The sequence below is a fragment of the Bombyx mori genome, chromosome 26 (assembly GCF_030269925.1).
Source record: "Bombyx mori chromosome 26, ASM3026992v2".
Classification (NCBI taxonomy): domain Eukaryota; kingdom Metazoa; phylum Arthropoda; class Insecta; order Lepidoptera; family Bombycidae; genus Bombyx; species Bombyx mori.
The window spans coordinates 5,063,132-5,090,377 of record NC_085132.1 but is presented as its reverse complement, the minus strand read 5'-3'; the positions used below and the strand labels follow the sequence as shown (position 1 = coordinate 5,090,377).

Sequence of the window (27,246 nt, the reverse complement as noted above, 5' to 3'; positions counted from 1 at the left end):
CAACTGCATTGGTGTTCGGTATCATATGGTATTTTAGTTTGGCCTTTAAAACCTGACTGTTATCAATCAAGTTATTTGTGGTATTCGATTTTAGTTTGGCCTTTAAAACCTGACTGTTATCAATCAAGTTATTTGTGAAGGACAACAGTAATAGCAACTAACATTTTATCTTTTTACTACTACTTCTTTTGAGGTTTTTAGTAAAAAATATTTGTGAAGTACTTACACAGAAATCAATATTCATCTAAAATACGAAAATTTCTCGAATTATTTAGATCAGTATCTGTTTATTTCAATTATACTAGAATCCGATAGAAACCGTACAATAAAGAAGTCACAACTTGACAAAAGGCAATGAGTGATACTGAGTGTTTTATAGCTTCCCGTGGACAGATAAACTGGCTATTTTAGTATAAATGAATGAACGGCTTGTATTGAATGATTGCTCTACTATTAATGAATTTTAATTAAAGTAAGCGTCTAAGTATCAAATCTGTTGAATGGAAGCCTTGAGTTAGGAATAGACTAGACATTGGATAGAATATTATATAATACAAGCGGCCAGCTCCGGCTCCGCTCGGGTCTTTAACAAACATTTCAACAATATTTGAAGCTTAATTTTTTTAGATAAAATAACACTTATTGCGGCATAATTATAATAGTTAAACATATGCTGTCGCGACACTTTTTGTAAATAATAGTATGTTCTACAAAGTCATAGTACATTATTTTATTCTGTCATCAATATTTTTCGCAGGGCACACGATCTAAAGAATATTTTAGGTAATTTTTTTACGCCTTGGGTTACATTATTGGGGTTTTAGTAAGGATCCCTAATTTTTTTCAAAAAAGATTATAGCCTATGTCACTCGAGAATAGTGTATCTTCCAAACAGTGAAAGAATTTTTCAAATCGGTTCAGTAGTTTCGGAGCCTATTCAATACAAATAAACAAACAAATATTTCCTCTTTATATTAGTATAGATAATGATTGAATAGACATAGCTTAGAAAGACTATTCTAGACAGGGAAGATCGAGGGAAAGAGACCGCGCGGGCGCAGTCCGACAAGGTGGTTCGACCAAATCCGCACCACACTAGAGACACACGACGCCCTTCATGCGGTCAATAATCGGAGGCGCTGGCGGGACATTACAAGGAGTAAAATCATGTCGAATTATAATGGTCACGGCCCTCAGCAGTGAGGAAACGACGCGAGGAGGGGGAGAGACATTGGATTAACGATGACTTTGTTTCTCGAATTATTCATTTAGCAACTTCTTATATACCTTATCTGAATATTTGGGAAGAGAGTTTTAGCGATACGTGCCTTGTGAAGGGGGGAGCTTATTCCAAAGTCGGTCAATACGGAAACCTGACTTCTCTGACCCTGCTCAGGTTATGTGGTTCCGTGAGAATTGAATTATCGATGATTTAAACGGATTCTGTGTCGAGTCGAAAGCATGATTGCTTTGCACTAAAAATGTCAGCTGGGTTTTACCTATGTAATCTACGAATATACTTAAGTACGCAAACACATAACAGCTAAAAATTATATTCACTTCTGTTTATCTAGCGATTTTCTTTTCCCATTTCTTTGTCGAGTCTGGCTGTTATTAATTAAAAAAAAAAATTGGAAAATATCTATCTATGTATATAAAAATCAATTGCCGTTCGTTAGTCTCGCTAAAACTCGAGAACGGCTGGACCGATTTGGTTAACTTTGGTCTTGAATTATTTGCGGAAGTCCAGAGAAGGTTTAAAAGGTAGATAAATATGAAAATGCTTGGAATTAAATAAAAACAACCATTTTGTTTTTCCTTTGATGTGTCCCCCGTCGGATGGATTCCTTTTGTTTGTTTTAAGTTTATTTTATACAAAAGTTTAGGTCTTTTATTTCTTGATTGAGGCACTACGAAGTCTACCGGGCCAGCTAGTTGAAAATATTTTCTTCAAAGCTTAAAAAACAAACCGTAAGAAAATAAATTCATAACACAACAAATGAATGTAAATATTGAAGTTTCTTGATTATTAATTTCAATCACCGCCCGAACACTAGTATCAATGTCACACGAAACTTCGGTCACAACGGATTAAAATGTTTAATAAGGCTTAATAACAGTTCTCCGTGTATTATGGTCGGGGAATTTTGAAACAGATTTAAAAATGTAATAAGCTCAATCCGATCTGCCGATGGTCATTAAGCGCCCGTATTAACATTTGATGTGTGATTTTATTAAATAACGCTCCCATAATACCTTCTACTAGTAAAATTCATAAATATTGTCCGCTGTACGTGAATTATGCATGCAGTTTAATGATGTCGGTTTTTGACTATTAAATTGGAACTTTTAAATTTTATTAGGGAAATTTAAAAGGCTCGGCACGTCCGAATGAGGTGTACACGCGGTTCCTTTGTGCAATCGAAAACGAACGGTGATCGCGTTAGAAAATACGAGGTCTCATTACAAGCGACTAGTGTAGCGGAGCGGATTGTATCTATTTTGTATATATATATATTTAATCAAGTGTTTTGAAGTGAAAACTTCTTTAGAATTGTTGTGATTTCTAACCGGATGCAACGGAAAAAACGACAGGTAAGAGACACAAATACAAAAATGTGTAGGATGAAGCCAGCAAAGAATGAGACAGAAATATACATACTATTTAATACAGCGCCATCTGTGAGATTTTTTAATACTAACGTGTGTATGAAAGCTCTTGTAGTGAATTTTAATTTAGGATTATACGTGAAATTAAAATATCAATTCACAGAGGGCGCTACCTTACAATTATTTACTAATGACAAAAATTTACATATACTTAAGACGTTTAGGATAATTGTATTTTAATTTTGGAAGGTTTCACTTCTACCACGTGTGAATTGCACACATGTTTTTATTGCCCTTGTAGGCAGACGAGCATACGGCCCACCTGGTGGTGAGGGGTTACCGTCGTCCATGGACTTCAGTAATGCCAGGGGCAGAGCCAAGCCGCTGCCTACCGGGCCAAGCCGCTGCCTACCGAGCCAAGCCGCTCAGCCAAGCAGTGTACATAGTTAATCAGAATTGAGAGGGCACTGCGTTTCTTAGTGATTTTTGTGTGGTTTAAATGCATCTATGAATCGGTGCTAAAGTACTAACCATATCAAAAGTTGGAGGTTTGGGAATACGAAAAGAAAATACAGAAATATCAGAAGCGTAAAAGCATGATTTTGTGAAAATTACTTTTTGTTTTGTCTTTTTCTTAGGATCTCGATTTCTGCACTAATTATTTTAATTAAATATTCAAATAATTCTGGTTCTAAAATGGCTGATTAAATATTTAAAATAAATCGGAACGTACTATAATATGGAAATTTTAAAATCACTAATATTCTTACGAGACTTAATGGCCTTTTAATACAGGTGGTTTTTTTTTAATTACTTAGTGACAATTCGTGATGCGACATTTGAAAAACATATCCTAGAATACTTTTTTATCAATAGACAGACGAGCATATGACCCACAAGATGACGAGTGATGGTTGGGGCTCATAGACGTTAGCAATGTAATGACACAGCAAAGCTGCTGCCTAAAAGCCATTTCATATTTCACAAACATTTTTTGCTAAGCGCAACAACTAAACATGTTTGTTATGTAAACGGTAAATTGTTTATTCTATGTATATATTATTTTCTATAATAATGTATTATATATAGTACACCGCAACCTACCTGCTATATTTTTATATTTTCCAGAATTTCTATAAATTAAACGGTTGTCTGTAAGAGATCGGTTTTAGCGATAAGACCGCCTATTATATAAATGTATCTGCTTTTTTTGATTGTTTTTTGAATGTAAATTTTGTTTTGGTGTGCACAAAGTGTATTCTCTCTCTCTCTCTCTCTCTCTCTCTCTCTCTCTATTCCAGTCTAAAAAATGTTTGATAGTAAAATTTACCATTAATTATTTCTCGCCTAATAAACGCTACCCGCTATCGGCAGAACCTTAGATCGACTGGTCAATATACAGGCAATCAAATTCACTATGGAGGGTTAAACCGATATTGGGCCTCAAACAAACATAAAAACGGATAGTAAACTTTTACGAGCCACGGTTTAGTGGCCAACGTGAACTATTAGATTTTGGAGGTAAAGTTATTTTAAACATATTCAACAAACTTACGTAATAACACGTATAGAACTCGTAAAGTGTTCTGCCTTTGTTAGGCAAATAATCTTGGCACATAATTTATACTTCATTATTATTTTAATTACGTACATATACCCCGCATATTTTATTACGTATAAATAAACAAGAAATGTTTATTTATACGAATAATCTCGATACAGATAAAGTAAGCTAGGATTTTGTACAGTGTCATGTATGCCGGAAATATGTGGGATATTAAACGGAGATAAAATATCATACCCAGATCTCGAATACCAAAATACCTTATAGAGATATCATCATCATCATCATCATCATCATCATCAGCCTATAGCAGTCCACTGCTGGACATAGGCCTCTCCAATTGCTCGCCACTGAGCACGATCCTCGGCTTCTCTCATCCAGTTCCTGCCAGCCACCCTGCACAGATCATCGCTTCACCGAGCCTGAGGGCGTCCTGCACTGCGTTTTCCAGTTCACGGTCTCCACTCAAGAACGCGTTTACCCCAACGGTTAAGGTAAAAGCTCCTAATACGGCGGTAGTCAAAATCGCTTCCTATTACGGTGGTATTTCTATTTTCGAGATTTATTCTTGTTTTATTCAGTTTAAGCTCACCAAAACGGAATCTATTTATTCTAAATCTATCACTTAATAACTTAACTGACGTTTTCAAGTGTAGCATATAAACAAAACTACAAGATCTATCAGTTTGTATCACGGCATCAACGTGAGAGGAGTTTCCATACAAACGCGGAACAAAAAAATAAGTACACTAATATTTAGAAATTAAGTTTTTTGTATTAATAAGTCGTTCAACTTTGTTAATGTGTTATTTATAGCATTTTCCTACTATTATACTTACTTTTTAAATAGCTTGTTTCATATATGTAACTAATTTTTTACTCAAAAAATAAGAAACAAAATACCGCCGTAATACGGTACGAATTTTATAGATTAATCCTAATACGGTGGTATAACTCCGAAATAGGGAATATACTGGGCATATTTAATTGTTTATAACTTTCAATTTATTAAGTTATTGAATTAGTTTCAAGTTTAGTTGGAATAATTATTAATCTTGTAAATTAGAAACCATATTCTGCGGTATGTATTATTCATTAAAAATCTAGTTAAATATGAAAACTGTCGAGTGCAAAATGTTGGTTTCTTAGAAGGGGTAAAAATAGGAAGGTGTATTTTAATTAATCACAAATCATTTATTTTGTATAACTGTTAACTTGAGTTTTACACATCTGGGCCAAAAAACTGTTATCGTTTGATTAAGTATTTACTTTCTTTGTTTATCGAAATTTTGATGGGTCAGAATTAGGATTAAAAAAATACGAGTAGTTTTCCTATTACGGTGGTAGTTATTTCCAGGTAACTCTGTGTTAGGTTCTATGATCTTCTATTACGGTCATATTCATAGAACATAAAATTACAAGTTTTAGGATTCCATAGAAATAATAGAAAGGTTATTTATTTATACTTATTTTACACAAAAAGATAATACAATAAAAACAGATGTAAGGAATGTCTAAATACTATTTACAAAGGCGAGCTTAACTCTTCATGAGTTTTCTTCCAGCAAACCCTTTTCAGAGAGAAATACGATGTATAAGAGGGGAATAGTGTACAAGTGAAAGGTTATTAAAATATATTAAATACAGTGGATTTCATTAATAACGACCTCGGTTATAGCGACGTCAAACTTACGTCCCTTGAATGTAAAGCATACTTTCGTAAGAAATTCATTCGGTAAGAGCGACTTTGGATACTATAGCGTCAATTTCGGGTATAGCGATTTGTTTTTATGAACCATTTATGACAGATTCCCAGAAATCCCGTACGGATATTTCTTTTTTTTTTTTTTTTTTTATGATTGAAAGTTTACTGGTGGCCCGAAGGCCTTTCCAGTTTCACCAGGACAGGTGGGCGAGCAAAGGCTCAGCCGAGAGGGGTGGGATTTGCTAACAACTGCCCGAGCGCCTCCGAAGGAGACCTAACAACTCAAGAGCAATTGTTTCGCGAATGAATCTACTACCGGATCGGAATCGCGACCCGCTGAGAAGATCCGGCGAGAAACTCAGCGGGCTGATGCATGGGTTAGGTTGCACGTCGACCTCTTTGTCGAGTTCGACGAGTACGGTTACCGGGGTCCCTAAGCCTGCCCCTAGTATTAGAGCTGAAGGCATCTAATGCAAAGGTTATTGGATCTGATGGATCCGTAAGGACGTGTCTAGGGCGTCGACGGTGACTGGCTCCTGCATGATCAGGATTCGGGGAGTAGTCAGCGGCGGCAACGATAAGGCGATTATCATGACGCATAGCCTTATCGAAGTATCGTTCCGACGCTGACTTCATGTATTTCCGAATTGATTCGAGGCCCAGGTCGTCGTGTAGGTCAACGTTCCTCACGAACCACGGAGCCCCGACAGCTAACCTGCAAAAGCGGGATTGTAGGGATTGGAGGGTGTCTATGTGTGTGCGGGCCGCGTGAGCGAACACCACACTCGCGTAAGTCATGACGGGCCTTATGCAAGTTTTGTAAAGTGTCACCTTGTTCCGAAGGGACATTTTACTCCGCTTACAGATCATGGGGTAGAGTCTACCGAGAATAAACGCGGCACGGTCACGGACTGATTTTATATGCGGGCGGAATGTCATCGATGCATCCAGGGTAACGCCCAGGTACTTGACCTTCCTGGCCCAGGGTATGGGTTGTCTAAAGAGAGTAATCGGGGGTGACGGATATTTCTATTGAGTCGGTAAAGGCACAAAGACTCATTCATAAAACTATTAAACTTTCTTATCTTTTGTTTACATTCACAGATGGTCAAGCAAATGCTCTGTTTCTTTGTTCCTAAGCAGTCCTCAATAAATTTACCATTAAGTAATTCTATTTTGTTCATCTTAAATATGTATAGCTCTATTCAGACAGCAGTGGCAGCGGCCGCCGCATCAGCCACCGAACAGTTTTATCCTTTCAAGCGATACTGCTCTATAAAACAATGTAGATAAAGTTTAAAATTCTTTCAAAGCTGAAAGTGCTCTTCGCACCTTTTTTTCTCCTACCAATGCTGATAGCCTTGACAGGCTATTTCAGCTTCCCCTTGATGTGTAGACGATCTCATGGGGCTCAAACCGGGAGTGTTGCTAACACTGACCCTACGAAGAGCAGTGCTTCGAAGAATCTACCACTGGATCGGAAACGCGACCAACTGAGAAGATCCGGTGAGAAACTCAGTGGGCTGCGTCTATAGGTTGATTTCTTCTTCGAGTTCTTCATCGCAAGCGACGGGTTCGGCGAGGACGGTAACCGGTGCTTGAGGTACCTAAAAGCACCGTTAATGGATCGGGAAGATCCCTAATGACGTGCTTAGGGCGACGTCGACTGTTTACCATTCGGTCCACAAGATCGGGTAGGCCTTCGCATCGCTGCCGGCCGTTGCCACCGATGTCTGAATTGAGCCGAAAACTTCACTTACCTTAAGTTTACCATTAAGTTTAAGTCTAAAAAACCTTAGTTACTCCTTATATCATCAGCTATCTATTAGTGAAAGTCTCATCAGAATCGGTCCAGTCTTTCCAGAGATTAGCCGGAACAAACAGACAGACAGACAAAAATTGTAAAAAATGTTATTTTGGTGTATGTACCGTATATATATTTATATGCATGTGGTAAAAAGCGGTTATTTCAATATTATAAACAGACACTCAAATTTTATTTATGTGTATACATTCGAAATTCCCTAGAATTCTCATGTTAAAATACAATCGAAAACACTTTTAAACGCGGTAAAAATGTACTCTCCTTTCCGAGCCAACCTGTGTGAATGCACTACATTTGTATTATAAATTTCATTAAAAGTGGTCAATTAATGCAAAACTTACAATTTAAGTTCTTCACATTTATATTATTTACTTAATAAATATTATATGTTCGGAACATAATAAATATAATTTCTGACCCTCTGTATTAGGAACCGTCTACCGCAGTAATAGGCTCTGACCTCAATCATACCTCCGTATTAGGGAAAATCAACCCGGCTATTTAAAACATTTTTTAAAATAAGTAATTTCTAGAAAAGAAACATAGACTCAACAGTAATACGAAATTTAAATTCCATTTTTGACGATGAAAATTTTTTCCACCTTTAAAAATACTTACAAATGCTTATTTTTCTTTCTTACTTTCAAATTTTGCGAAATACCTCCGTAATAGGTGCTTTTACCTTATCGGTTGTCCGGCTAATATGGCCAGCCCATTGCCACTAATTCGCTGTGCTATGTCTATAACTTGGGTTCTCTGTCGGATCATCTCGTTACGGATTCGATCTTTCAGAGAAAATCCAAGCATAGCCCTCTCCATAGCTCGCTGAGCAACTTTAAACTTGTGGACCAGCCCAACCGTGAGTGTCCACGTTTCCGCTCCGTATGTCATGACAGGCAGGACGCACTGATTAAAGACTTTCGTCTTTAGACTCTGTTGAAATACCGAAATATATACCGACTGCGAATCGAATCTGGACTCGATGGATACAATAATTAGGCTCGCTTCTTTCGCTATACGCTTATCGAGGCAATCGAAATGAAAATTTAAATATACTTCACTTATAATGAGATTCATATAATGAGGATACTCATATAATGAGGATACTCATATAATGAGGACACTCATATAATGAGGATACTCATATAATGAGATTCTCCGGAACTTCTCGCTTGAACGTCGGAATCTCCTTTGGAGGCGCTCGGATAGCTGTTAGCAAATCCCACCACACATGGCTGAGTCTTTGCTCGCTCACCTGCCCTGGTAAAGGCCTCCGGGTCACCAGTAATCTCTCAAACATAAAAAAGTCGGAATTGCGTTCGGGCTAAGCCGGGAGAGTTAAGCTGATCGTGGTCCTCGCGCGCCACCTAACTTACGTTCGGGTTCTACCCTTGAGCCCACGGTCCGCTCCCAAAATCTGCGGACTGTCCAGTCCCACATACCCCGCAAGGCGTGCGCGGGACTTCGTAAGAGGTTAGGCCTCGACCAGAGATAAAAGTGGGCACTTCTAGACAGCTAGCTTGAAGTATTGAAGTATTATATATGTAATCATGATATAATATTAAGTATTATATATTCACACCGACTGTACACCGCTCCGCATCAATCAGGTAAACGAAAAGTCTAAAAGGATGTGTATACCTATCAGCGAAAAAGCCCCAACGGCGAAAACAAAAAAATAATGTGTTTATCACAAAAATAAACACAAAACTATCCGATGCATAAATTATATCGTAATGACTCTAACTGATATATATATTTTTGTTTTTAAGAATATTTTATTTATTATACTTTACGTACTTACGTACGTTGCGTGCTGTCATCGTGTCATCGTCCCTGGTCCCGAATGAAAAGCCAGCCAGCATTGTACTGGCTGATTCGGGATCGAAATTATGGTGAAAGTCAGACAAAGTTAGCTGAGTTACATGAGCTCACCTACCTGTCAGCGTGTAGCTGGAATAGCCCCATAGGCTACCAGCAAATAATGTCTATAATCGTTTGGCTTGCCAATCCTGCTTCAAAGCTACGCGGTGGGAATGATAGAATGGTTATAAATCATGCGAACCATGAATGTGTTCTTAAAGTGGTATTCATGTCATAGTCTGAGAACTTAAGCAAACGAACCGAAAATTCCTTAACTCGTCCGTGTCTTTAAAAGTAAATAATATTTAAAAAAAAACTAACAAAATACGCTTTTATAGAAAATCCAACTAAAAAGTAGAAAATAAATTTTATTTAAAAATAGTGTAAGAAAAAAAAATATTGTAAAAAAAGCGTGGGGTGCTTTTGAGGATATTATCAAAATAACCCTTTACTTATATCTGTTCATAAAATATTTATAAATACTTGTAAGCTTGAGGGTAGACATTATTTTGTTAAACACCAAGTAAAAGGAGATCACTTTTTGATTCCTGATTTAATCAACAATATGATAACTTAATTCACTTTCACTTATCCAATCTTTAACCAGTACGTACAACAGTCACTGAATCACACAACGTAACAACGTAGTAAGTGCACCGGGCAAACGCAGTCGAACGAATGTTCATTTCAAGGCACGTTCCGCCTTTTTATACTAGCCGGCGCAGCTGGCTTATGAGTCACTTCTGTTGCAGCTGTTGTTTACGAGTGGAACGACACGGCCGGCGCACCTTGCTTGTGTGAGTCACTCCTATTGCACGTGCTATATAACATAAATATCGTTAACGCCGTCACGGCCATACTGACGTGCGCTCGTCCTCGTGCGCGCATTCTTATGTCTGTGAACAACAAACGTGTTCGTTCATCCTGACATTAACGGATGCTACTTAAAACGTGGTCTATGATATTAACAATCTAGTAGGGTTCGGTTCGCATAATTCTTCAGAAAATCCTATACTGGCTATAAATAACCTTCAGACTGCTTACATACCTGGGCCAGTTCATTTAAAACTCTTCAGGTATGTAAGTATGTCCCTTTTAACTTAGACCGGAATTGTTATCCCTTCAGTTTTTCGAACTGGACCGGATAATGCTAGACCGAATCGCAATCCCTGTAGTTAATTGTTGTGGCTAATCTGGATGAAAATCCCTATAGCCAAGCCATTGGACCGGACAGACCCTTCAATGACTTCACACTTTCTTTTTTTTTTTTTTTTTTCTCTTTTTTTTTGCTAGTCCGGATTAACATCTCTCTAGCCACATACAATTCTCTTTTTTTTTCTCCTTTTTTTTTAATCTGCATGTACGGTAGCTTTTGTTAAAACATTTCTTAAACCAGAACATTTATACGGAATTTCTTCAGAAATAGTGCGAGACCGACCATCGTTTTCTACATTTCCAACACCTGCACCTGAGGTGCCTGAGCTTACAGACATTGTATCACTACCCACAGACTATGTTTGCTGTATCGCTATTTGCGGACAAAAATGTCGCTTCTATTGTCAGTGATAGAGTCGTCATCATTAAGATCAGTTTCATGAACAAGATTAATTAACCCATCTGTGTACGCCGTCACGTCATCGTCACTATAATTTTCAGAAATTTCTAGTAGGCCTGACGGGCCTCGAGGTATTTCACGTAAGTTTTCATGGGGAAATTTGTACACTCTATTAGAATTATTTACATGTCTCAATTTATACCTATCGTTTTCCATAACTGCAGTAATGTTGAAGGGACCTTTACATTTTCGGTCAACTTACGAAAACAAAATCCCCAGCGGAAAAAAGTTTGACTTTAGCTTTGCCTCGACTAAACCAAGGGATTATCACTCTGTTGAAACTTTAGATATTTCAAGTGAACTACCCTGAACGGTAAACATCTATTCTATTGGAGTAAACCCTGTTACTTGACAACGTGTACTATTAAGGGCGAGTTGAATATCCCCTAACTGCTCTTGCCATGATTGGTCCGAGTTACTTTCAGATCAAAGAGTGACTTGTTCATGAAACCTCTTACCATTGAATAAATTACTATGGCTTTGTTTTATAAGACTACATTCTGACCCTCAATGGAACATAAAGGGGAAGCCAAAACCACTTATCTGTAACACACTGAAGCTCTGGAACACACGTTGACGTCTCTGGTTGCACCTGCCACAGCACCTGGAGCAGTGTCGTTTTTCTTCTTGTAGCGCATGGAACACCCAGAAGCTACATGAATCGCATCACCGCACACGTAACAGCTGACTTGCAGGCGAGAGCCGGGCGCCCACGGATGAGGAGGTTGTTCAGGTTTTGCTGGAATATCGAAAAAAGTTTGAGAGCAGTATCTGTCGCAACACCCTTCGGCACGATGCCCAGGTTTTCCGCAGAAATGGCAGCTTCCACGGAAAAAAACTTCGAGAGCGTTTTGGTTCTTTATCAGGATCTTCGTTTTTTCTTTTGAGGGTAAAGCCACGTAATGTGTGAAATAGACGATTTTTTGTGGTAATAATGACAGAGTTCAATTCCCGACGGATTCTTTCATCACACTGCGACAGTATTGATATAACAAATCCGGTGGCTATTTGTTCTGGCACATTAGCGTCCGGAATCTTCTTTATAAGTTGCCATAGCCGGATACCGGCTTCAGCTGGTCCCTTTTTGCTTTCCATTTCAAATTTAATAACCAGGTCGAAGTGGTCTTGCATCATTAGATAATTTTGTCAGCATCTCTTTAATAGTAGACCAGGATATCTTACCAGGCTGTATTTTTGTGAGGCAAGTAGCAGCTCGAGCCTTAAGCGAATGTGTGAGAGTCAAAATTAAATCGACACCATCCAATACTTCAACTACTTTAAACGGCCCTTTAAACTTCGTATCTAATTTCGTTTGATTATGCTCTTCGTATTAATGTGTGGACGAGCTCACAGCCCACCTTGTGTTAAGTGGTTACTGGAACCCATAGACATCCACAGCGTAAACGCACCACACACCTTGAGATAGAAGTTCTAAGGTCTCAGTATAGTTACAACCGCTGCCCCACCCTTCAAACCGAAATACACCACTGCTTCACGGTAGAAATAGGCAGGGTGATGGTACCCGTGTGGTCGATGGCACTATACGGAGCACCCGTCTGGTGCCACGTCCTTACCCACGAGAACGTTGCCGCGCTGCGACGCCGGCAGCGCGCGATCGCAGTTATTCAATGATACCTCACAGTCTCCTACGAGGCGGCGCGCCCTAGCGCAAGTGCAGCCGGAGCGCGGGGGCTCCAATATCGGCAGTCCGTGCTGGAGGCGTGATCTCGTCGTTTGGCGGACCCGTCGGCCGGCCTCCGTACCGTCGAGGCGATCTGCCCGGTTCTCGCGGACTGGGAGGGCCGCGACCGCGGAAGTCTCACCTCCGGCTACCTGTGCAGACTCACAAGACATTTTACCACCATGCAAACTTCTTACCGCAACAAATCTTACCAGTCACCACGCAAACTACAATTTTACGGGTTCCACCTCTCTTACACGATGTTACTCCCACACTGAGGAAGCCAACCGCGAACACTTGTCAAGCACGCACAAGCACGCACTTCACCGGAAAAACCTGCATCCGCCAGCGGAACCCGAACACCGCCGCATCGCCAGACACGAACGCACCGGACGTCTTATCTTACAGGTCACGACGACTTCAGATGTGTCAATTTTTTGTTCCCCACGGAAACTTGCTTGCTTTCTTGTTTGCTTGCTTGCTTGCTGGAGCCCGAAGTCATCGAACGTGTAGTGTTATTGGTATTGAATCGAGTAGATTCTAAAATTTCAGCGACAATTCACAGTCTCATGTCCTGGTTTACTGTACTAGTGCCATGTAACTCTAGCAGTAGTCATTGGCTTAAAAACGATTCGTGTCGGAACTACCCACTCGTCATGACAGATCCATTATTGCGATCGAAGTTTCACTTGAGATTTGCACTTGCCTTAATTTCTTGCAATAGCTTGTTACGTGTTGTATTTCCGTTAGTAAATGCCATGTGATGAAGTCGACAGTCAAACTGGGCAACATGAGCCAGAACGTAAGATGTGACGATTTCTTCGTGGCTCAGATCTTCCATCGAGGTAACAGAGACGTTATTACACGACTTACGTATGCTGCATTCACGCTCTTGTGGCGTACCACTACTAGTATTCTGATCTGCATCATGTTTTTTTTTGCTGTACTTCGAACATGTTCAAACACGTCACGCCAGTGAGAGTAGAGTCCTGATCTCACTTCTGATGTAAGCTTGAGGGTAGACATTATTTTGTTAAACACCAAGTAAAAGGAGGTCACTTTTTGATTCCTGATTTAATCAACAATATGATAACTTAATTCACTTTCACTTATCCAATCTTTAACCAGTACGTACAACAGTCACTGAATCACACAACGTAACAACGTAGTAAGTGCACCGGGCAAACGCAGTCGAACGAATGTTCATTTCAAGGCACGTTCCGCCTTTTTATACTAGCCGGCGCAGCTGGCTTATGAGTCACTTCTGTTGCAGCTGTTGTTTACGAGTGGAACGACACGGCCGGCGCACCTTGCTTGTGTGAGTCACTCCTATTGCACGTGCTATATAACATAAATATCGTTAACGCCGTCATACTGATACCAGGCAAAAGCGTATTTTGTTAGTTTTTGTTAAACTAATATTTATTTTTCACTTTTTAGTTCCATTTCTTTTTTTTTTTTTTTGAATTGTCATCGGTCCTTAATAAGTATACCAAATTTCGAGTTAATCCGACATTTTGAGCAAAATCATGTTCAAAGATTCCGTTACAAACATACATATTATACTAACATACATACGTCTGAAGTTAATAAGAGCGTATTAAAAGTAAGACATACACGAAACACACTGTCAGACATGACGTCATCAGTGACATATTTAAGATTAAATAATTTTAATAAGTCTCACGGTGTGCGTATCTGAAGATACTAAAGCACTAAGACCGAACCTAATTAAGAATTTATCTGGTTGTACGCGAACGTCACGCAAGTACTTGTTGCCCACCCATATAAAATACGTTTTCTAGTAAAACGCCGCCTCATTATACCAATTAACTGAGAGAAATATAACCCAAAAACGTTATCTGCCGAAAATTAAGGGTAAGACCTCAAATTACCAAATCGAACGCCACGTTCGTTAAGAATCGGAAATGATGTTTTTTTTATTTTTATTAATTAACGTTTTTCGTTTATTTAATCTGTGCACGTATTAACCTAACCTAACCTAAAAAACCTGCTTTAATGGTCCTCCTCCTGCGTGCGTCGTATTCCTCAGTGCGTGACCTTTACGGAGCACTTTTGTTAGGACTATGTTCCTCCATTCACTCCTGTCCTCCGCGCAGTGGATAGCGACATTGATGTTTGATTCCAAAGTCATCTTAATCTGATCGGACCAGCGCATAGGACTACGCCCCATAGGACTCTTTCCTTCCACTTTGCCGGTGATGATGGTATTGTACTTTAATGGTATTCTACTTTAAATGTAATTTACTTTAATATTGTTTGGATAATAAATGAAAGTCTCATTTATATTTCACTGACTGCTTTGGTGTACTTTTAAAAATCATGTTTGGTACATAAAAAGCCTGAAATGCGAATGTCGGTTTGGGGCTATTTGCTCAGAATTCTTGTGGTCCAATCATTTTGATGTGTGCATGATAAAGACCAAACTCTCTGGGTCTTTGGTGAATTCTGGCTGTTAATTAGCCAAAATACCTGTTTGGAATCAAGCTCTAATTATTGTCTGTTGGCCAACGGACACTTTTGTCATTCTTTTTTATTATTAATAAGTCTAAGCTGTGTTTTTAGGGTTACATTGTTTAATTTAAAAAAAACACACAAATCGTTAATTTTCGTCAGGATTTCTCTCAGCAACTCAATTGATCCACAATAATTGAAACTAATAAGATTTGTCCCAAGGTGCTTGGCGGCTTCACTCTGTTGATGTCTATGGGCTCCGGTAACCATTTAACATTAAATGATCCGTGAGCTTGTCTACCCATCTGAGCAATAAAAACTATTTCTATATACTAAGTAATATGTCAACATTTTTGAACACATCGTGTAAGCCATGTAAGGTCGCCATATTACCCGTATGAAGAGACTACATTCGTGTTCAAATATCACAACAGGTATCATATTTATTAATATGTACGTATTTAACACGTGTTCAAATATACTTACAAATATCTACGGACTCCGGTGATCATTTAATCCGAGATCAGGCATGACTTTGTCAACCCGTCTATGCAATAAACGAAAAAATGGTTATGTCACTAATGATACATAAATAGAATTAGGTATATTATACAATTTGAAAGAAAGGAGAAGGCTACAAAAGATCATGAATATTTCAGTTAAGATCACATATATTTTATTAAAGCTTAAAGAAGACAAATTGAAGTAGCCAGTTATATGTATTTGTATTATGAAAATCAAATTTATTACTACTGCGAACTGTAAAATTTCACTCACGTTCAACCTTCCCCTTAAGACGGCAACTCCAAAGTGTCGTTTCGTTTTATTCAATATAAAGTTTTATCGCCGAATCTACATATATATTTATTTTTATGTCTTTATTCGGCTTTTTTCCGGTAGCAGTTAATAGTTTAAAGCTATTAATGTTAATTTAAAATTCAATCGTTTATCTCGCATTAGTTTTATGAACTATAAAGCTGGTTCGGATACAATTTGTAAACGAAATCTCGGACCCTCTCTCAGCTTTATTGATGTCTTATTTTGTTTATGTGCCGGGTTTTTTTTTTACCGAATGTTTATATTGGTCGATGATTTAAACTAAAGGAAAAGTTGAAATAACGGACGCAATTTGTCGGCTGTAAACAAATTAGTTGTGTGGAAATAAACGTTGTTTTAATGTGTGAACGAATATAGAGAACGAATAACGCTTTTACTGTGTGGCTTGTTCGTTTTTTGTGTAGACAATAAAGCAGTTCTGTGATGTTTTGTTTAAATTATATAACGGTGAGATAACTTAATTAACAATGCTTTTTCACTGCGAAGATATAGCCGTTTAGTTTCAGTCAACAGACTGGATAATTTTTTTCTATATGAATTAATTTTAATGGATTAGCCAAAACTCATAGACATCATAACGTGAATGCCATAATCCGCTTTGAGACATGAGGTCGAAACGGCTGTCGTGCCAATCAAGGCAGACTGCTTGCTTTGTGGCAGCGACAGTAATATTGGTGGCTTACCCGCGCAGACTTATAAAACACCAATTTTTTTTTATTGCCCTTGTAGGCAGACGAGCGCACGGCCCAATTGATGGTGAGTGGTTACCGTCGCCCATGGACTTCAGCAATCCCAGGGGCAGAGCCAAGCCGCTGCCTACCGTTCAATGCTATCTCTGTAAGTGCACATCTGCCGTTTTAATTTATAAAATATAATAATAATAATAATAATAATAGCCTTTATTCAGACAGTATTTCATGTACATATCTTAATTTCTTTTTGTTAACATATTTATTTTTATGTATTTTATATATCAAAGTCTTATCTATATCCTTAACTATTTAGCATCGATAACCCCGTCTGTTTGTCATTTATTGACAAAGGCCTCCTCCAACCTTTTCCATTCCTCTCTGTCTTTGGCAGTTCTTGTCCATAAACCTCCTGCTACGGCTTTAATATCATCCACCCACCTTCTGGATGGTCTACCTCTTTTCCTCTTCATATGACTTGTGAACCAATTCATTATTGATTTTGACCATTTATCTTTGTCTCTAATTATGTGACCTGACCATCTCCACTTTAGCTTTTTTATTGTTGTAGTGACATGTTTTGTTTTTGTGTATTCCTTTATAGTATCCACTCTTATTCTGTCAGATAGTCTTTTCCCCATCATACTTCTTTCCATGGAGTTTTGGCAAGTTTCCAGCTTTTTAATATTTGCTTTGGTGAGTGCCCAAGTTTGGCAGCCGTATGTGAGTACAGGGAGTATGCTGACATCAAAGAGTTTCCGTTTAATGCCTATACTGATACCACCACTCTTCATGACCTCCTTCAAGCTCCAAAACTGTTTCCAGGCATTTCCCACGCGCCTGTCTATCTCTTTTGTGGTCTGATCAGCCAGAGCGATTACCTGGCCTAAATATATGTACTCCTTGACATATTCTAGTGGATTGTTATTCACCAGTATAGGTTCTTCCTTACCATTGGTCATAACCTTGGTCTTTAATGTATTCATGACCAATCCCACCTTGCCACTTTCTCTTACAAGATCATCTAGCATCGCCTGTAGCCCATTACTTGATGATGATAGGATTATTAGATCATCAGCAAATCTGAGATGTGATAAATTTTCACCGTTAATGGATAGTCCACATGTCGCCCAATCTAATTGTCGAAAGACGTCTTCCAAAACTGCAGTGAAAAGTTTTGGTGATAAGGGATCGCCCTGGCGTACGCCTCTTTCCATTTTGATCTCTTTGCCTTCTTTTTCCAATTTTATTTTCGCCTTACTGTTTGAGTAGATATTTTTAAGGATCCTGATATATTTATGTTCAACCCCTTGGTTTTTGAGTGCATTCCAGATTTTTTCGTGTTCGATTGTATCAAATGCTTTACTGTAGTCCACAAAACTACAGTAGAAAGTTAAGTTATGTTCTTTACCTTTTTCGAACAATTGTTTGATGACATGAATATGGTCTAAGGTTGAATAGCCACTCCTGAAACCCGCCTGCTCTCTGGGTTGATTTTCATCCAAAATATTACTTATTCTACTGAGTATTACTTTTGCAAAGATTTTATATATATTTGACATTAGACTTATAGGCCTATAATTATTGATGTTGTTTTTGTCTCCTTTTTTATGTAAAAGTACTATGGATGATGTTGTCCACTGGTAAGGTATCGTCTCAGTTTGTAAGACTTGGTTGAAAATATGTTTAAGAATTGGAATTAGGTGATTTTTATTGAGAATTAGGAACTCATTGCTTATGCCATCTGACCCTGGAGCTTTATCAGGTTTTTGAGTTCTCACAGCTTTTTCTATTTCTTCGTGCATTATATCCGGTAATTCACTTCCATCTGTTAAGAATGATGTTTCTGCAGTAATTTGGCTTGAATATAATTCTTGAAAGAATCGTGTAGCTATTGATAATATTTCAGGGCGTCGTTTTTCGTTTTTATTATTTTTATTTAATAAGTGTGGTATCCAATCTCGTTTTTCCAGTAGTAATTTAACTGCTTTTTTGGTGCCTCCAGTTCTTTTTATACATTTTTCAAGTTGTTCCAATCTATATCTCTGACGGTCTTTTCTCATGTGTGTTTTAATTACTTTACTAATTTTGGCTATTTCGTTTCTTATCGTTTTCGTCTTTTCTAAGTTAGATATAAGGTCTGCTCTATTTCTTAACAGTTCTTTAGTTTTGTTAGATACCCAATCTCTCTTGTTGATTTTGTTTTCTAATTTGCCTTTATTGTATAGAAGTTCTTGGAATTTATTGTATTTAATTTGTATGTCTAGGTCCTTTGTTTTTTCTATAAATTGCTCGAGCTTTCCTTTTAGTGAATCGGTATTATCTAATGTTCCGGTGTTGGCGTGCTTTATTTTGAAGGGTCTATTTTGCTTGAGTGCGTTTGTTTGTAACTTAGCTCTTACCATCCTATGATTGCTGTTAAAGTTAATATTGTTTAAAGTTCTACAGTCTCGGAAGTCTTTACTTTTGTTTGTTAGTATAAAATCTATTTCATTTTTATGGCGGCCATCTGGGGATGTCCATGTCCATCTGTTGTTCTCACGTTTTCTATATAAGGTGTTTAATATTTTTAAGTTATTTTCGTAAGCAAGTAGTAAGAGTTTCTCCCCATTTCTTGTTCTTTTGCCTGAGCAATATGGGCCTAATATTATTTGTTCTCCATCTGCTCTTGCCCCCGTTCTTTCATTGAAGTCTCCCATAACTACTAAGTTGTTATGTGAGCGACTCTTTATTGTGTCTTGTAAAATGGAGTAAAAGGTATCAATTTCTGTTTCACTTGCTTGTTCTATTGGGGAATAGACTTGTATAATCGACCACTTTTCGTTCTTTGGAGGTAGTTTTATGTTGAGTATTACAATACGCTCTGTGACACCAATGAACTCTTCAATGAAAGGTTTTAGTTCATGTTTGATTAGAAATCCTGTTCCATATAGGCCTGGTGTTTCCCCTTTATAGTAAAATATAAAATGCCCATGATCTTCTATACTCTCGCCCATGCGTCGGACTTCACTCAGGCCCAGTATTGACCACTTAATTTTTCCTAAAGCCAGCATTAATTCTGATAGGCTCTCATTAGTTCTTAAGGATAACGTATTTAAAGTTGCTATGTGTATGTAGTCTTCTATGTGGCGATGTTTTTTAGGAGGAATGTTTGGTTGTGCGATGGTTGAAGGGTAATAGTCTTCTTCCCCCACGGTGACTGGCCGGATTGGGGTGCTTTTATAAAAAGTTGTTTTTGTTGATGTTGTGTTATTTTGGTTCCGGGTGTCGGTGCTATTTACAAGTTTTTTGGTAGTTCCGATAGTGAAGCAGATCTTCCTCTTTCAACATAGTTAAGGATATTAGGTCTTAGTATATCTTTTCCTGTAGTTTTGGTCCCTGTGTTGCTTTGTGTCTTGAGTACAGCAGTTTTCTTTTGATTTGAAGAGTTTGGCGAGCCTGACTCTTCTCTTTTTCGTTTTTCTGTGTTGTTGTCTCTGGTTTTCTTTATTACTAATTTATCATATTTTATGAACGCAACATTTCCTTTCTTCTTTTCTTCTTCTACTTGTATCTGCAGTTGCTTGCGTTTTTCTAGCACTTCTTTGGTATAGTCTTCTTTGATATATGTTCCTTGCGGAAGATTTGACTTATTTCGCAATATCAAGTGCTTTTTCCAAAGTGTTGTAATAGTGACTACGACTGGGCGGTTTTTGTTGTTGACCTGTTTTCCAATTCTGTATATTTTACTGATTTCATTACTATCCAGCTGTGTTCCCGAGTCCACTATGAGATCCTTTATGCAGTCTACAAGCTCACATTCAGTTTTTCCTATTTCTTCTATCCCAAAAAATACTAGATTGTTTTTCCGTTTTTCATCTTTCAAAAACTTCACTTCCGTTTCTAGTTCAGTAATTTTGGCTTTGAGTATACTATTTTCCTTCATGATAAGTTTCATCTTTTCATCAAGCGCTTCCATTACATTTTTCGTTACAGAAGTTGTAATAACAAGTGTTTGATTGTTGAGTTTCTTATCTAGTATTTCTATTAATTTTTCCATATTTTTTTCCTCCATTTTATGGGTTTTTTTTTTTGGGAACACTGTGTTTTGTTTGGCAACACTGAATCGCGTTTAGTGCTCACTGTATTTTGGTTGGTAGCCCTGTTGTGAATGTCACTTGTTGTGTCAGTTTTTGTTGTGATTGTAATATGTTGCTCACTTCACTTCAATGACTTAATAGTTTTTAGGTTATAGTTTAATTGTATTTGTTGTATACTTTTTCACAAAACGTTGGTTTCCACTGACTTTTTATATTAATTCCTTTTGTTTGTGTTTTCTTCAACACTATTAGATAGAAATACGGTTGAATGCACTGGTTTTTGCAAAGAGTTCGATAAATATTTACGGAGATCGTTAACGTACGTCTAAACTGTTCGATAACCGGAAGTTACATTCCAAGTTACATTTATAAAATGCTTTGTTTAAATTATTTCAAGTAGCAGTAGCATCAATAAATGGTATAAATATTTAAATTTAGTTAAGTAAATAGCTTATACTACTAAAGTATACTAGTGAAAACGCGATCATATTATTATGGTAATAGAATTGTTATTGAATAAATTACTAAAGGCCTCGTGAGATAGTTACCTACTCAGTTTTTTTTTCTCCTTACCTGTTTGCTAATAGTCTAAGACTTGCTGGGGTTATTCTAACTTTTCGCGGACGAGTAAGTGAGTTCACGGTCTCAACCTGAGAGAATTTGCTTACACTAGCCCTAACAAGAACAGTGCTGCGCAGAATCTACCAGCGGGTCGGAATTTCGACCCACTGAGAAGATTTGGCGACCCAAGCGACGGTGGCTTTGCGTTGCCCCGTCGCTTGGGTCGGATATGGCCACTCAGTGTATTTGGACTGAACGATGCGACCATGCGGAGATACAATCATACTGGCAGTTACTAATTGTTCCGTAGTAATGTACCTATTATGTTTTCACGAACTTCAATTTGTTGATATCCACAACGACCGAGTATACAAGTATGTACCTTGTCAACAAAATTGATTTGAAAAATTCCTAATACTCACTAAAGGTGACAAGTTAATCTTTCGTACTGTGCGCGTGGCGATTGAAATAAATAAATAAACCTTAATTTTAATATAGAACCTTGGAGTCCCTTTGTCGTGAAGATGAAATTCCTAATCAAACAAGCAGTCAAACCCTTAGATATTCTTAGTTCTTTCTTTATGCAGAGAAATGCAATCAATAAACTTTTTTTTTTTTAAATAGACGTCAGTTAACACAAGACCCAAATTTCAATGAAAACCATAGTCGTCGGTGACCACAGAAACTGCGCAATATTCTGAAATATTGGATTAAAAAGAAAGAGATTAAATCGTTATAGATTTTTTTATTAGATTTCATAATCCTATTTCTTCCGCTAAAAGAACATGTGTTCCATTTTTTGGATTACGCAGAACATTCTGTATTTACAATGCAACTTACTCATCTTCAGAGATGGGTGGATTATCCACGTTATGAATGGACTGGGGTAAGCACTTAACATTGGGTGAGGTTCGAACTGAACGGTTCAAGGTAAAAAGCATGGGGGTTTCAAGTTAATTTACGATCTTCAAGTAAGTAAACCTGTCTACTTTCAGCTTACGTCTATCGACACATCTGTTTGTCCACCTGTCTGTCAGTTGAAGTGATAAGTTTTGGAAATACAAAAATTCTCAAAAAGTATACAAATTCTGTAGTATAAGTACTTATTGTCTCGAATATAAGGAGCATAGTGTCGTAATTTACAAAAAATAATTGCTGACGGCTTTTGGCTGGACATACTTAGAGTTCACAGAACTAGTTGGCTTATTTTTGCCGCGAAGAATTTATGCGTTCTAAATTTATGCTTATTATTTAACTGGTAAATAATGCAATTAAGTTTTCGAACTTTTATCCCAAAGGTCTAATTATGGTTATTTTAAATTATAGCTGTTGTTCCTTGCAGACGACGCGTGACTTTTAGAGGATAAGAAATAACAAAAAAAGTACCTCTCTTTATTTTATTTAGTGTTAACGAGTGGTTATATTCATAGCTTATGCATTTAGCTAGCATTATGATACTAAATGAAAGACTTGAAACTAGGAATTCACTCTTTTTCTTCGGACCTTCTACCAATATCCACACCTAAGATGGCGCGCGGAATATGTGGAACTCAGTGGTCGAAGATAATAAATCCTAGTTCCGAAAATGGTAGAGTACCACTTCCTAAATAACTCCCTTGCATTCTCATTCGATGTCTGCGGACAGAAACCGGGTAAGGGCTACCGCGGTTAACACTACAACCATAATCGTTGCCTATGAGCCTATAAAGGTCCTTCGAAATAGCCTAGTTAAGGAAAACTGGAAAACTGTCGAGTTTCCTATACATTACATTCTACCTCAGAAGGGCAATTTAACACACCTTAACGCAAACTTAGACTAATATCTCTCTCCCTCCCCAGAGGGACCACTGAAAGCATTGCAAAGAATTTGCTTCACGTGAACAAAAAAAAAAAAAAACACCGCCAACTAGGCCATAGTATGTTGTTTTACGAATATTTACCACCAATGTACCGCTTTATAATTCAAGAGTACGTATTATTTTAATCTAGAACTACCTACAATTCCTATTCTCAATCCTTTACTACAATTTTACTACAAAATTACAATGCACGCGGTCAGACTGTGGGATTTAAGATTAATTTAAGTCTAATGTTTAGACATTAGACTAAACTAATTAGATAAAACCTTAGACTTAAATTAGTTTAAAACCTTAGACTTACATTAGTTTAAGTCTAAGGTTTTATCAGAGACTGTGGAATTCGTGTGGAATTCGAGTTTGCAAGTCTGTTTCTGTTTTTTTAAATATAAGGTCAAACAACTCTATCTCTCATCATCCGAATGATCATTGTTCTATACTCTTCGTATATACTGTGTTACTTATAATATTTTGTATTCAAGTTTAACAATATTTGCTATGTGTATGTGCATTACTATAATTATCATGTTGTATTTGTTATTTTAGCTATAGGCGGTAGGCAGCGGCTTGGCTCTGCTCTTGGCATTGCTGAAGTCCATGGGCGACGGTAACCACCCACCATCAGGTGGGCCGTATGCTCGTCTGCCTACAAAGGCAATAAAAAAAGAAAAAAAAAATGCTCTTCTACACTCATCACTTTTAATGATTATTCTCATAATCCTCTCGCAGGTCTGCTGGAAGAGATTTCTTAAAGAAATAAGCAGTGCCTTTGTACATAATTTTCCTATTACTCTGTACTATGTCTTCTTTTTTGTGTGTAAATAAATAAATAAAAAAATAAATAAAAAATACATTTCCATTTGTTATTTATAAGAATTTTAAACAAAAAGAATTTACGAAAAAAACAAAACGGATAATTAACGTTCATAAATCGAGTAAGTATTCGAAGGATTCAATCAAAACAGGCGAGAGTCTCATGCAATTATGTATGAGCAATAACTAATTACTCGCCAACTCAGTGATTAGTAAGTAAGACCGCTTGTTAAAATGCTTCCTCTGACATTGCGGTTAACCAGATTCTTGTGTAATTGTCTTAATAAGTATATCATTTATGAATTTAATGTTAGTTTCAAATTAACGTATGTTGTTTTTGTAGTTTATTTCGTTAAATATGAAAATAATTTGTAGACTTAATATTATGATGTGTTTAATTATTATTGTGTTTTGACGATAGAAGTCTTGATCACATAATTATTCAGGACTAATGCTGTGTATACATTTGGGAAAAATGTTTAGAGGTAAGCTTATTTCGGTTTGAGTTTGGAAAGGTGAATAAAATTCTCTTTTTGGTTCAAGTAACTAACTAACATGAGAATTTTTGTTGCTTAGCTTAGGCGGGTGACTGAGGTCGCAACCGAGCTGATGCTAAGCAGCTATTGGACCCGATAGGCAAAAACGCGAATGCCCTAACCTTTGAATGGTGAGGTCACAGTCTGCGTCAATTTTAGTTGTCACATCTATTAAGTAGTTTTAGCTACAAATAATGACAAAGAAATGGATATTCCGAACAATAATTTATCTATTTAGTTTGATGGTACCTTTACTAAACTTTATGTAAATGATTACGCTAATGTTATATAATATGTATAATATTTATTGCATATTATTATTATTATTTTTTATTGCTTAGTTGGGTGGACGAGCTCACAGCCCACCTGGTGTTCAGTGGTTACTGGAACCCATACACATCTACGACGTTAATGCGCCACCCACCTTGAGATGTAAGTTCTAAGGTCTCAAGTATAGTTACGACGACGATTTTCAATGTAAGCTATATTTTGGTGTGCAACCAAGTCAACTCACTCACACTCAAGCACACTCACTCGTGTGCTTCGCTTAGCCACTAACGTCATCCATCACGGGCAATCAAATAAAAAAAATCATGAAACGTTGATTTATCCATTGCCCAAGACAGAGGTATCATTTAAAAAAAAAAATGCAATCAATTTGAAGCTTCCAGTTAACGCGTACCGTGCAGATTCTAAATTAACGATGTGGCTAATTAATTATTTATAAACGAGCGCTATTGTTGAGTGGCCAATAATTCCGGTCGGTCACGGATGGCTACAATTAGTGACGTCACATTTGCACAGTTCAACGCTGCATGTGGTTAAGTCGCTTATTATTTTGTTGAAGGAGACAGATCCTAAGAAGCGCTACGACGTACAAAGAATTAGGTTGAATGGAATGCTAAAATACATTACTATGGTCCCATGAGAAATACGATGGAATTTTTCTAGAAGAAATCTCGCGGGAAACTGCTTCGACCAAGGCAAGATCTTTCGTTTTGTTTTATTTTTTATTAGGGGCGCCCTGAAAATTCAGTATTATAATAACAGAAATCATTTCATATACAGTTGCCCCATAGACACAGGCCACTTGCATTCCCGAACCTGCGGACCGAATAGTAGACAGCTGACGTCGCCCAAAACACGTCATTTCGGATCCTACCGATCCACCAACGGTGCTTTTAGTTACCCCAAGCACCGGTCATCGTTCTAGGCCAACCCGTCGCTTGCGACGAAGGGCTCGGCGAGCAAATTAACCCACAGACACAGCCCACTGAGTTTTTCGCCGGATCTTCTCAGTGGATCGCGTTTCCGATCCGGTGGTAGATTCTGCGAAGCACTGCTCTTGCTAGGGCCAGTGTTAGCAGATTTTCTCAGGTTGAATGCGGGAACTCATTTCAAGGTCCGGGCGCAGCTGAAATAATATCCTAGGTTACCAGCCAATAAGTAGGGGAAAAAAGTATATTGAAATCGGTTTTTCTCTTTTTTTCGACTATCAATTTGATTACCGATATGATATTTGTAAGATCATATTTCATTCGATATTATCCCTTTTGTTAGATTTTAATTCAAATTGTAATTTTTGTAGGTGACATTTTTGTAAATAAAAATCATTGTTGATTGTTCAAACTAGTATTTTACGTTCAACATTTTCTTTTGAAAAGAAGGAAAAAAAGAAATGAAACGAGTCTTTGATTGTATTATTATATTACTGCATTACAATTTTATTTACCAGCAGTCATTATGAATACTGATATGATATGAAATGATAACGGTTTTGGTTACTAGGTTTTGTTCACTGGAAAACTATACGGTCTCGTCTAACTGCTGTTATACAATGAAGCTTTGAGCTCACGTCTCAGGCGGATTCTCGATATCTGTGGTCCTTGAATTCTTCTGTGGATCCAGAAAAAATAATATTTAGCTTTTAGCTCAATGTTCGTACTTATTGTAACAAACACAATACTCTGTAATTACATCGCCAGTGTTTAACAACCATTTCCTGTTATAAATGATTACTGTTTCATAATTCATATCGAATTGGCGATAAGTTCATGAAAACACGTGTAGAAATAACTCATAGATTATGAACCACGCTAATGCCGTCGCCCATCTCGAGACATGAGTTCTGAAATTTCATTGACAGTCTCAGATTGAAGTACAACGACTGCCCCACCCTTCAAACCGAAACGCATGTTCATGACGATGGTGAAGAAGAAACCACGCATGACAGTTAATCTATTAATACGTGAAGCAAAAACTTTGTATCCCTTTTTACGAAAATTGCGCGGACGGAGGAGTATGAAATTTTCCATACTTATAGAGAATATAGAGAAGAAGTGCACAATGCTAATATTTTTTTTAAATAATGCATAAAAGATACATTAAATCAATAAAAAAAACATTACACACACTACATACCATGTATTTGACGCACACACGCATGCATACTATTTATTGTCAAACTTTTGTTCTTGGCGTCTGTTGTCAAATTGAGAATAGATTAAACATTGTTTGTCTTTGTTAATATTTTTTAT

The 27,246-nt window shown here is 37.4% G+C and overlaps 1 protein-coding gene and 1 long non-coding RNA gene across 2 annotated transcripts; both read right to left on the bottom strand.

Annotated features, from left to right (window-relative positions):
• Window positions 1–20,141: 20,141 nt before the first annotated feature.
• Window positions 20,142–20,903, bottom strand: LOC105841881 (uncharacterized). The gene has a single exon (XM_012691611.2). The coding sequence runs from the start codon at window positions 20,901–20,903 to the stop codon at window positions 20,142–20,144; it is 762 nt and encodes a 253-aa protein (XP_012547065.2).
• A 5,496-nt stretch (window positions 20,904–26,399) lies between these two features.
• LOC134201462 (uncharacterized) lies at window positions 26,400–26,796 on the bottom strand. The gene is made up of 2 exons (XR_009976775.1): window positions 26,687–26,796; window positions 26,400–26,605 (listed from the first exon to the last, which is right to left on the bottom strand). It is a non-coding gene; the product is annotated as an uncharacterized LOC134201462 (long non-coding RNA).
• Window positions 26,797–27,246: the final 450 nt, after the last annotated feature.